The sequence below is a fragment of the Primulina huaijiensis genome, chromosome 5, assembly GCF_012295235.1.
Source record: "Primulina huaijiensis isolate GDHJ02 chromosome 5, ASM1229523v2, whole genome shotgun sequence".
NCBI classification, from domain to species: Eukaryota; Viridiplantae; Streptophyta; class Magnoliopsida; order Lamiales; family Gesneriaceae; genus Primulina; species Primulina huaijiensis.
In genome coordinates this window covers 9952585-9966285 of record NC_133310.1, presented here as the reverse complement: position 1 = coordinate 9966285, position 13701 = coordinate 9952585, and the positions used below count along the sequence as shown (strand labels likewise).

The 13701-nt window shown below is 29.9% G+C and overlaps 1 protein-coding gene across 1 annotated transcript; it reads right to left on the bottom strand.

Moving 5' to 3' along the window:
* Positions 1–132: 132 nt before the first annotated feature.
* LOC140977628 (uncharacterized) lies at positions 133–1260 on the bottom strand. The gene has a single exon (XM_073442377.1). The coding sequence runs from the start codon at positions 1258–1260 to the stop codon at positions 133–135; it is 1128 nt and encodes a 375-aa protein (XP_073298478.1).
* Positions 1261–13701: the final 12441 nt, after the last annotated feature.

Below are 13701 nucleotides of genomic sequence, written 5' to 3'. Positions count from 1 at the left end.
CTTTTCTGCTTTAGCTTCATTAAACTACTGTGATAGTCCTTTAAACTCATCTACCATGTCATGCAGTGCGGTGACAAGATCTTCACGTGTAAATTCTTCAGAGTAAAAATCAAATACCATCTCATCTGTAGATTATTGATCTTCTTTGGCCATGAGACATTCTACTATCTCATTTTCGCTTTCACTTGAGGATTCATCAGAGATGGATTTCTTTGATTCTGATTCAGCCCATTTGCTTTTGTCTTCTTCTGCAACCAACACTCGTTGATTCTTCTTTTTGATAAATTTCTTGTTGTCTTTAGACCGTCTTCTATCGCCCTGTTTCTTTTCATCCTTCCTTGGCCTGTTACATTCTGCAATGAAATGCCCTTTCTTTCCACAGTTAAAACAAGCTTGACCATCATCAGTATGGTCCTTGTTGAAGCAAGGTTTATTTATTTTTGATTGATTCTTTCGCATGAATTTGCTAAATTTTTTAACAAATAAAGACATGGCTTCATTGCTTAATTGCTTGGCCGATCTCTTACTCATTGATTCCTCGACAGGAAGAGTCACTGTAGTAGCTGCCAAGGCCTTTGTTTGTTGGGAGGTAGATGGGTCCTCTTCAGTTCGTATTCCTAGCTTGAACTCATATGCTTTAAGGTCGGCGAAGAGATCATGAAGTTCCAGTTTGTTTAGATCTTTGGATTCCCTCATTGCTATAGTTTTTACGTCCCATTCTCTGGGAAGAGCTCGCATAACCTTTAGGGCAATTTCTCTGTTGGAATATTCTTTTCCGAGTGAAGTAAGCTCAATGATAATGTTACGGAACCGCTCGTCAAATTCTGCAAGAGTTTCTCCTGGCTTCATCTTTACATTGTCAAACTTTTTAATAGCCACAGTCAACTTGTTTTCCTTAGTCTGATCATTTCCTTCGCATAGTTGAGTAAGTTTTTCCCATATTTCCTTTGCAGTAGTGCAGGTCTTGATTTTGGCGAACATATTCTTGTCTAAAGTTTTGTAGAGGATGTCTTTTGAAACGTTATCAAGATTTGCCTTCTTTTTATCCTCAGCTGTCCATTCAGATATGTGCTTTTCAACCATATGAGGAACACCTTCAGTTATTGTTGCAGCTGTATTTACCTTCAGAATTTTCATTGGCCCATCAGTGATGACATACCACATGTCGTCATCTTGAGCTGCTAAATGTGCCTGCATGCGAGTTTTCCAATCGTCATAATCTTCTTTAGAGAACATCGGAATTTGATTGAAAGAAGCCATAAGTGATTAAAAATGTCAATGTTTGAGAAAACCCTGCTCTTATACAAATTGTTAGGATCAAGAAAGAGTTTAGAGGGAGGGTGAATGAACTCTTTCAAATTTTTTATTTAAAAGTAAGTTTTCGACCGTTTTTTAGGCGGTTGAAAATTTTTTCTCAAACGGTTGGAAACGTAAACTACTGATTAGTGCGGATAACGGTTCACAATTCCCAATTGACAGTTAAAACTTGTTTAGCAAACTAAATAAATTACGGTTGGAAAAGTAAGAGCTTGCAAGAAGTAAATAACACAAGGTTTTATCGATGTTCGGAGATTGAATACTCCTACGTCACCCCTTCTGCCTTTTTCAAGAAGGATTCCACTAAAAGACTTTGGCTTTACAACGTATTTGCAACAACCCACTCCAATCAGGACTTATCACACTACATGTGTTGGAACTCTTAGTGATCACTTCACACTTCTGGGTATTAAGAACACTTAGTTCACCAGACACCAAGACTTTATCTAATAATTAAACAGTTTCTGATGTGAATAAACACTCTTAGAATGAGTAGCACAAAAATGATCCTAATATGATCAAATAATTTTCTGTTCAAGGCGTGCTGATTGAGCGAAGAAATATGTGATCTTTTAGAAGCGCTCGGAAATCTTTTGAAGTAAGCAAGCAGGCAGATATGTTTCGATTGTAAGCTTCGTGTATGTTCTGCTAGCACACTCTTCCGTTAATATGCACGATTTTCTTAACGGTCGGGAGGGACATAGCAACGTTAACCTGATTTTATGAACAGATGAGTCACTGTCGTCTTTATGAGCATTAAATGTTCTTTAATGAACGCATTTAATCTCCATTTTGCTCAGCACCGTTCTGAAGCGCTTTTCTTGAGGAGTTCCCTTTATAGTAACTGTTTTTGGCGACAGAACATGAAGTCTTTTCTTGGTCTCCCTTCTTTGGGATAGAGCCATAAATGCGGATCATTCTTGGAACAGATGTATATATGTTGACTTCAAGAGGTGTAATACTTTGAATGTTTTAAACCGATCAGAGAATGTCTTTGAGTAATAAATGGTCATTCTTAAATGATCTGGTTCTGATAAGCGGTTGAAACTCCTTTTTTAGAAAGATATACCATCATTTGAGCTGGATGGTTGAACTGGTATATGTTACACATATGAACAACAGAGCTATCTTGTTTTTGTCATACGCCAAAATTCTTTGGGAATAATATTTTCTTCAACAAAATGTAGTATATTCATTAATAATGACAATGATTGAACATTTTACTGGTAGATTCACTGATAATAGTGAACAAATTCGTACTTTATTAAGTAATCTAAAATGTAAAACACATACAGATTTTAGATGGTATAAAGATACATTTTTATCTCGTATTTATGAGATACCAGACTGTAATAATAGTCTTTGGAAAGCTAAATTTATAGATAGATTACCTTTTCTATTTGCTGAAAGAATTAGAAAAGTATTAAGAAAAGATGATACATATATCCATATGAAGATTATACTTATGGAAAATTAATAAGTATTTGTATTCAAGAGAGTTTATCTCTATGTAATGAATTAAAATTAAAAAATCAAATTAAAAGACAGAATTTACTTGAGAAAAAACAATTAGGTAAATTTTGTGATCAATTTGGTATGGACCTACCTAATAAAGGTAAGAAGAAAATAAAAGATAAAGTAGAAAAAGTTTATAAAAAAGACATTTGTCTGATAGACAAAAGGATATAAAGAAGAAAAGAAAAGAAAGCCGTGATTTACGGAAAGTAGAAAAATACAAAAATAAATTAATAATTTGTAGAAGATGTAAAAAGTCAGGACATTATGCTAATCAATGTTAGGGTTAAAAACAAAATTAATAATTTAGACATAGATGAAAATCCTAAAGAAACATTATTTAAAATAATAATGGATTCAAATAATAATTTTGATAGTGAATATGATAATTCTTCAGAATCATATGAATCAGACGAAATTCTAGAAATTGAATCAAATACTTCAGATCTAGAAGAATGTAATAACTGTATACAAGGAAAATCTTGTATAAATCATATAGATGAAAGTAATGATAAAAATGATGAGTTTTATAAACTTATGTCTCAATTTAAAGATTTAAATATTAATGTTTTAACAAACAATAATATTTTAGAATTTCTTAAAGTGATTAAAGATCTGATATTAAAATCTACAATAATAGATCAAATGGAAAATACTGCTTCAACTAGCAGTAATAACCTTCTTGTTAAACAAGAACAAGTTTATTCTATGAAAGAAGTAAAAAATCTTTTACAACAAAAATACAGTAAACAAAATCCAGTTACTATACAGTATTTAGTTAAAGAAATAGATAATCTTAAAGAATAAGTAAAAATTTTACAATACAATAATAATAGTTTAAATTATCGTATTTCAGTTATTGAAAATAATAATAACAATTCAATTAATAATTCTGAAAGTTTTGATAATATTCAAGATATTTTATTTCCCGATACTAATCAAAAACATTTATCTGTTTGAAGTATAATAATATCTCAAAAGTGGTATACTAATATTACTTTATTAATTGATAATTATTATGAGAAAAATTTTATTGCTATGATAGATAGTGGTGCAGATTTAAATGTTATACATGAAGGATTAATTTCTACTAAATAATTCCATAAAACTACTCATTCTCTTTCTCATGCAGGAGGAGAACCATTAGAAATAAATTATAAATTACATAAAGCTTATATTTGCAAAGATAAAAACTGTATTCATACCAGTTTTTTTATTAGCAAAAGATATTTCTAGCTAACTTATACTTGGTTTACCTTTTATCTATCAAATTTATCCTTTAATATATGTTGATGAAACAGGTATTATAGGAACCTATCAAGGTAATCCTATTTCATTTTAGTTTATAACTAAATATGTTCATAGAATTTTAAATGAATTACAAGAAAAGATTGATAGAAAAACTTTTCAAATTAATTCTTTAAAAGAAGAAATAAAAATTCTAACTATAGAAGATACATTAAAAAATCCTAAATTACAGGAAAAGGTAAAATTTAATTATAATAAATTCTCATTAGAAATATGTAATGATCTTCCAAATGTTTTTTGGAATATAAAAAACATATAATATCTCTTCCATATGAAAAAGATTTTAAGGAAATAAATATTCCTACTAAGGCTCGTCCTTGTCAGATGAATTCTGAGTATTTAGAATTATGTAAAAAGAAATTCATTCTTTATTAGATAAAGATTTAATAACACCTTCTCAATCTCCTTGGTCATGTACTGCTTTTTATGTTAATAAACATTTTGAGCAGGAAAGAGGAGTTCCTAGACTAGTTATTAATTATAAACCCCTTAATAAGGTTTTAAAATGGATTAGGCATTCTATTGCTAATAAAAAATATTTACTAGATAGACTAGTAAATGCAATTATATTTTCAAAATTTGATCTAAAAGCAGGATTTTGGCAGATTCAAATTAAAGAATCTGATCGTTATAAAACTGCTTTTAATGTTCCTATAGGATATTATGAATGGACAGTTATGCCTTTTGGTCTTAAAAATACTCCTTCAGGATTTCAACAAATAATGAATGATATTTTTTATTGTTATAACAATTTTATAATTGTTTATATAGATGATATCTTAATATTTTCTAATGACATTGATTCTCATTTTAAACATTTAGAAATGTTTAAAAATATTGTTATACAAAATGGTCTTGTTATTTCCAAATCTAAAATGATTTTATTTCAAATCAATATTAGATTTCTAGGTCATATGATTGAAAAAGAGAAAATTATTCCTATTCAAAGAAGTATTGAATTTATTTCAAAATTTTATGATATTATAACTGATAAAACTCAATTACAAAGATTTTTAGGAAGCTTAAATTATGTTTCCCCTTATATTAAAAATCTTACTCAAAATTCTGCTATCTTATATGATAGATTAAAGAAAAATCCTTTACCATGGACAAAAAAGCATACTAAGGCTGTTCAGATTATAAAAGAAAAAATTAAAAATCTTCTTTTTCTTATGCTTGCTAATCCCCAATTGGATAAAATTGTAGAAACAGATGCTTCTGATATAGGTTTTGGTGGAATTTTGAAACAAAAAGATCCCCAAATAAACAGGAATATCTGATTCGTTTATATTATGGGAAATGGAATAATGCCCAGAAAAATTATTCTATAGTAGCGAAAGAAATATTAGCCATTGTTATATGTATTTTAAAGTTTCAAGATGATTTATATAATCAAAAGTTTATTATAAAAACCGATTGTAAATCTGTAAAATTTATGTTTAATAAAGATTTTAAACATGATGTGTCTAAGCAAATGTTTGCAAGATGGCAGGTTCATTTAGCTCCTTTTGATTTTGAAATCATTTATAAAAAAGGTGAAGATAATCACTTACCTGATTTTTTAACTAGAGAATATTTATCCTAATGTCTTTATTTACAGATATGAATTCTCGAGGCAGAGGAGAGTCCTCTTATAGAGGGCGAGGTGGTAGGGGAAAACCCCCTAATATTATTGCACAACAAGGTAAACAAAGGCTAATAGCCCAGAACTTATCCAGTTCATCAGCCAGTAATACTGAGCTGAATACTGAGTTATACAATGAGTTTCAAGAATTTTTGAAACAAAAGCAGAGAAGTAATACTCATTCTCAAGCTTCAGCATCATATGCTAACATCATTAAAGATGATGAAAGTGATTCAGCTCTATATACAGAGACAAAACATCGTGAATTGATTCTTCTTAGTGAAGAAAAAGATATTCAATGGGAAAAAACTCCGTGGACTATCATGGAGAGATATTTAACCAATACATCATATGTATATGGTTCTTACAAACAAAGAGGATTTTATGAAAATCTTCTAATTTCTACAAAAAGTGTGGATATAACTCACTTTTTCAATAATACCCAGCAAAAAGGAAGTTATAACTTCTCTAAGTTCTTTATCAAAAAGATCATATTTATTGAAGAATGGGGTATCTCTCTATTAGTTGAAAAAAAAATTTTATCTGAAAGTCATAAAATGAGTTTTAAATTCAATTTTTGGGATTATATTGAGAGTTTTAATAAAACTCTATTTTATGAAAATTAAAAGTGGAAACATACATGGTTTCTAAAGATTTGTGAAAATGTTTTTCATCACCCTGTTCCAAATTTGTTTTTAATCTGGTGGAAAATATTTGGTCCATCAGCAAAGATTTTGCCAGAGGTTTTTATAAAACCCATGAATACTTGGTTAAATGTTCCCCAAGTATTAAAAAATCATTTTCTGAACACTGGATAGATGGAAAAACTTTATGTTTGTTTTTCATGGAATTTGTAATACCATGGATCTGGAAATGGCAACCAGAATTTGGGTACACTGATGAAGGTATCCCTTGCATATGGCGAGTTAGTTCCACTAAATTTTGGGACAATTTATTGAGAGATGATCCAGAAACAGAAAAGCCTTATGGCTATGACACTCTTCATCAAATGGAGGAAAACTTTTTGTTATAACATCAAGAATATAATAATCAACAAGAGAAGGAGAAAGCCTCTATGAGTCCATTTAAAAACCTCACTCAGAAATATTCTGAGATTTATTCAAAAGAAAAAATGATTGAGGTTTATATTGAAGAAATGAAGAAGGATCTTTATAAGAATATCGGATGCTCAGATTCAAAATCAGATAAATCTATGGCATCTGAATCCAGCGAGAATCAATTTATTCATTTAATGCATATGCATGATGCACAAGATCTAGACGATGATATTTCTCAACTTTATCAAATTGATGATATTTTTGAAAATCTCAAAATTTTTTTAAAAGATAATATTAAAGATGATTAGGATATTCATCTTTAATCAAGACATATCATCAAGGTGGCATATCACGACAAATGGCTGGCATATCACATCAATAGTTGGTAGTTGGTGGAATATCATTGTAGTTGGTGGAATATCATTGTATACATTTTGAATTTGTTACCATGTTACTATTTACTTTAAAAAAATATTTTACTGTTTATATTTTTAAATCCGGGGTTTGATGTCCGGCTCTTCCTTTTATAAATAGGTAGCTTCGTGTTCTTAGTAGGACACAGTCGAGTTTGCTCCCCTCTATTCCTCTCTTGTAAACAATCCTTCTTTATAAAAGCTTCAACCTTTTGCATAAAAGTTTCTATTCTGATTACAATTCTGTAAGTTTACTGTTTTTATTTTCTGTGTTTTTATTTACTGTTTTAATATTTATATTTCATAGATTAGCTTGAATGACATGCTAAATCATTCGTGCTAAATCATACTACCTTACTATGACATGATCTATATTTATTTGTAACTTGAAATGACATTGAGATAATAAAATATTTATTTAAATTTTTGGAATTTAATGTAATATAAGAGTCTTTAATTAGAACATAAGGTAAAAAGATGAACCAGGAAATTGTGAACACAAGGTTCGAGTAACCAAGAAATAATAAATTCATGTTGTAGCCTTTCAGCCTGCTTAGCTGAGAAATGGCGTTTAAGACGTTTATGGGTGATTTTTATGAATTTATGTTTCAAAGGTATCTCGGTAAAATCCTCTGTTGTTTAATTTCTTTGGTATATCTTTCATAAATTTATGTTTTGTAAAAGTTCTAAATAAGAATCTTATATTTATTATTATTCTGGAATTTAAATGTTTCCTTTTCTTAGCTCAGTTTGAGTTGAAGATGGAATATAGGCTGGAAACCAATAACCTCCATGTGTGCGAAAGCCACTAAGGAAAAAAGTAGTAAAACAACGCCACTTATCATATTCACTTTTATTCCAAGCCTCAGATGGTATGAGAGCCATGTAAATAGTTTGGTTTATGATTTTGCACTTTTATTCAATTAATATATTTGGTATGAAAGAAACTGTTCAAAACAGTTTAAATGAAGAATATAATTTACCTGAGAATTTATATTTATTGAATAAATGGACAATTCCTAAGATAGAATCTAAAATGATCTATAAGTTAGGAACCTTTAAAAAAATTGGTTTTAAAAAAATAGTTAAAACTACAGAATCATTGGTACCTCTTCTTAATGAAGAAATGATTATTAGATTGTTAAATAATAAAGATATTTCACCTTATATGAAAAATTATAGATTTATTCATATAGGTTTAATTCAAATTGCTTTTAGACATTTAACTTTAGAAGGTTTATCAGATAGCTTTATAACAGCTTTAAGAGATGATAGAAATTTGAATTAGAAACAATCCCTTATGGGAATAATTCAATCTAGTCTGGCACATGGTCCAGTATATTTTGATGTTCATCCTAATTTATCTTTATCTCTGTCTGATATAAATATATTAGATTCTTTAACATTAAATGTTAAAACTCGTGGTTATAATTATACTCCTGGAACAGAAGTTATATGTATCTGTTATCGTATTTATTATAAATCATTATTTACACTGAATCCTATGTGTAAAAGAATAGATAATTATTCAAAAAGTTAAAAAAAACTGATACTATTTCAGAACGTGATTTTAATTTCAATAAATTATACTAATTTATTGATATGAGAAAAATACAAAATAAGATGTGTATATTAGAATGACTTATTAATGTAAATTATTTTTTTAAAATACACATGTTGCATAGTTATCATATTTAAATATCTAATATGGCCTAAAATTACATAATTTGATATAACTGATACCTGATTCTTCTGTGTAGATACTCAAATTTGATGAGAAAATACTCGATCTTTGAGTGGACACCATAAACGAAGTTTGTGTTGTTGCCAAGGAAGATGGATTAAGATGTCTTGTTAATGTTATTAATATATTTAAATAAACATATTGCAATTATCATGAAATACGCTTACATACTTAATTCGACCTAAAAAGTACTTAAATTGATTTAACATATATATGATTTTTGCCATGTTAATTTGTCATAAAAAGTAATTAATTTGATGTTAGAGTGGTCACCATAAACGAAGTCCTCCTAGAGTTTTCATTGAAAATACATTAGGATGAATTATTAATTTAATTTAATACAAAAAAAACATGTTCTTCACTGACCATCGAACACGAGTAATTGCTTAAATTAACCTACAAAGAACTTAAATTAAGATATATGATTTGGCCTATTTGATATTCATATTTGTTTGAAAACACATTTTATATTTGAATGGTCACCAAAAATAAAATCTTCCTAGAGTTTCTATTGAATATACATAACGATAAAATATTCATATGATTTAATACAAAAAAAAAAAAAAACATATTCCTCATAACCATCGAACAAAAGTAAGTAATTAATATAACCTACAAAGTACCTAAATTGAGATGTCAAATACCTGATTTGGGATCTATTTGATACTCATATGTTATTTGAAATATATTTTATATTCGAATAGTCATCATAAACGAAGTACTCCTAGAGTTTTAATTGAAGATACATTATGATGAAATATTCTTTTGATTTAATACAAAAAATAAACCTGTTTTCACCATCAAATATGAGTGAGTACTAAATTTTAATTTAACAATACGTAAATTGGAATATCAGATACCCGATTTTGCCCATTTGATGCCCATTTTTGTTAAAAAATACACTTGTATTATACTTGATAATATTCATTCATAATATTTATTGTTATTCATGAAAATAATAAAAAATTATTTAATTTGATAATAATTCACAATTCCATTGGAAGACATCCATTATCAAATATTCAATCTTTATGACGTTTGGCGATTGTTTTCACGTGGATTGTTAAAGACAAGTACTTTGAAGGTTAATCTAAAATTCAGTTATTTATCTGTGATTATTTTTTACCAGGATTTTCATAGTTTATGGGTGAATATCACAACAATTACTTGTTTCAAAGGTTCTTTATTTCTTTGAATTGAGGGTGTGACTTCGTTTTATATTATGTTTGCATTTAACGTATGAAGAATCACATCATTTGGTATCAGTGCAATTTGGTTCATTTTGATTCTAGTAAGCATCTTATTATTATTATTAGATCTGCGCTATTCTTTTATTTGTTTTCAGATGTGTGATTTTATCGTTCTTCATTGTTTTGTGAATCTTGAAATTCTCGAAATTCCGTGAGTAGTTATTTTTTATTTTTTTTATTTTCGAGTTTCACGAATTCTTGTTGTGCATGTCTAAAAAAGAGTACAAAAACCCAAAAAATTGTGCTATTATTTAGCATTGAAATTTTGTTCTCGTCTCTTCGTGAGCCTTATTCAATTGTCTGTCTACACACCAAAAAAATAAAATAAAAATTCAAATTTCTTGGTTTTATGCAGTCCAAGTGAGACGGTTCCAAGTGTCCACGAGCTGAATCTGAAGTTTAATGCAAATACAAAGCTTAAGCGCACCTTCGAAAGGACTCTCAAATTTGAATGAAATATTTGGGTGCAAGCATTTATTCCTTGGAGTGACTGATGTATATTTGTAGTGAGCAGAAAAAAGTGAGAATCGAGTAAATTTTCTTTGGAGTGACTGTGAGAATTTGGGTGAGGAAAACTTTTGTTTTCGGAAAAACGCAGTTTGAGCAGTCCCACAAAAACGATCATAACTCACTCAATCGTTATCCAAATAATTCGAATTTTATATCCAATAAAAGGTTTCAAAAATTTCTATGTTTCATATGTTGAAAGTTCTCTCAAATTATAGACCAAAAAATCGCAGTTTTTAAAAGAACAACAAAAACGTGATTTTTTAGATCAAAAAACCTTCAAAATGCGATCTAAACAATTTCTGCTCAAACTTTACACATCACACATGTAGTTTTACGCACAATAAATAACACAACGCATAATATGACGAGATCGATGCATAAACGAAAGAATATACATGCCTTTTGATAATCGAAGATACCGAAACGACGATACCGACGCGGGAATGGAGCGAGAGATGATCCAGGACGAACGTGGCGCGATTTTCTTGAAGTAAAACCAACAAAAACTCGTTGGAAAATTCAGAGAGGGGCGGCTGCACTCTTTCTCTAGGAACCCTAGGTTTTCTTGCTCTCAAAATTTTAAATTCTGAAATGAAAATGTGTGTGTGGGTTGGTCGTATAGGTGTGTGTAAATGTGTGTGTGTGCGTGAGTTGTGTAGTTAAATTATGGAAAATTATTGCTTGATTAAATAATTAACAACTAATTAAAATACTAACACTCCTCAAACTTTAATAAAAATCCATAATTTAAAATAATGCATTTAAATAAATCGTGCATGGCTATTACTCAATTCAAATTTAGNAAGTGTTAAATCTTTAAAAGTTAAAATCATAAAAATCTCCTAATAAATAAATTAGGCTTTTAAAACGCTAAAAAATAAATAAACCATTTAAAATGCCCCTTCTTATCTTTAAAATAAAATACCACATTTTAAAATTACCAAAATCGTCACCGGTCTCTTCTCCTCGATCCCGAATCGAATAATCGCATGAAACATGAAACTCGAAAAATATTTAACGTGCATCACATAAACATAAATAATTTAAAATAATGCATTTAAATAAATCGTGCATGGCTATTACTCAATTCAAATTTAGATAAATGAATTTAGCAATTAAATAAATGCATGGGTTTTACGTGTACTGAATTTGGGCTCTTGTTCATACTTTACAAGTTTTGTCAAACACCAAAAAGAGATAAATTGTTGGAAACTTAATTTCGGTTGTTTGACAAACTAAGTGCTTAGTTGGACTAAAACTGATCAAGTAACTGAACCAAATAAATCAACTGGCAGTTGCCTAACTTAAGATTAATGTGCAGTTTATCGAAGGCAACTGAAACCAGCTGAACTGAACCTACGAAGTCAACTGACTTATCAATTAGAAACTGATTAGTTAATATATTTAGTTATGAGCTTATCAGCGATTACTTATCAGCTGATCATTCAGCTGTACACGTCATCATTTGTGGAAAAAGACACACAACCAACAACAGTACAAGGCAGACTACAACTCATAGTGGAACGCCGTATTTCAGAGATTACAGTGTACGAATGTCAGAAATTTTTGACGTGGCAATCAACGGATATAAAGATTGAAATTATATTTAATGTTACCGTTGAAGAGAAGACTATAAATAGGTGAGAAGAGCAGTTGATATATACGCATCTAATCGATCTATCTATTCTCTCAAGCTTGATGTTACCCTGCTGAATTTATCGCTCTTATTCAAGAATCAAAAAGTTCATGCTTATCAGTTATATTTGTAGCATTTGAGGCTACCTCTCAAGCTTGATGTTACCCTGCTGAATTAACATTGTTTTGTTGTTTATTTGATCTTTAACTAGGTCAGTTGTGCTAAGAACAGTCGAAGAACTGTGAGATATTTCGTAAACTAAGAATTTCAGTTTTAGCAGTGTTAAGTCCAAACTGAAGTGGGTCTGTACAAATTTTGTATCGATTAAAGTCTTTTAGTGCATATCCTATCCTTGTGATAGAAAGGGTGACATAGGAGCATTCAAAGTCTCTTAACATCCATAAATCTTTTTGTGTTCTTACTTCATTTATTTATTCTATTTTTCAGTCAGTTTACTTCCGCAACTATTATCAGTTAAACTGATTGTCATTGACCGATGAGATTCCTAAGTTTCAGTTTGTCACAGAACTAACACTTCATTCGAAAGGATTGTAAAATTGTGAGTGTTTATTCAAAACCCCCCTTCTAAACAATTCCCAACCAATTAACCTATCCTAACACTAACGTTTATTGCAGGAACAATGTCTGAAAGAAAAATCCAGAAGAGGTAAGAGATGGCTCGAATCAAGAAATTTCCAAGGTTCAAATGGAGTAGGCTTGAATTTAGCACTAGTGGGAGTAAGAATATGCTTAAGAATTTTGGTAGAGGCGAGAACGAGAAAGAATATGATTTGAAAGACGATGATGAGAGTCAAAATGAGAACTGGGGAAGGAATGAATGTGATAGAGGATTCGAGAGAGTTATAAGAGAGGTAGTACAGGGTAGGTACAACGATGGGAGTAGGTAAGAAGGTAATGTGGGTAGTATTAAGATAAAGATCTAGTCGTTTTGTCGTAAATCTGACCCGGAGGCATATTTAGAAATAGAAAAGATGGCAGAATTTGTGTTCGAATGTCAACACTATTATGAACTTAAAAAGGTTAGGTTGACGGTGGTTGAATTTCTAGAATTGATTTGAATCCTCGAACGAAAGAAAGGCAAACACGATTATTTTGAATCGCGCCCTCAATTCAATAACGAATAAGGATCCGTGTTGTGATATTCCCGATCTTTTGAATCAAGTATTGCGTGATATTCACTCTAAACTACAAAAAGCTTAGCAACAAATAATCACAAGAAAACAATCGACACTCGAACGAAGCTTCAAAGAACTCGCCTTTGACAATCCGCGTAAGAACAATCGACAAACGCCACAAAGTATAAAT

Bases quoted from the DNA above. Each gene is read 5' to 3' on its own strand.
- LOC140977628 (XM_073442377.1), bottom strand. From the start codon at position 1,260: ATGGCTTCTTTCAATCAAATTCCGATGTTCTCTAAAGAAGATTATGAC.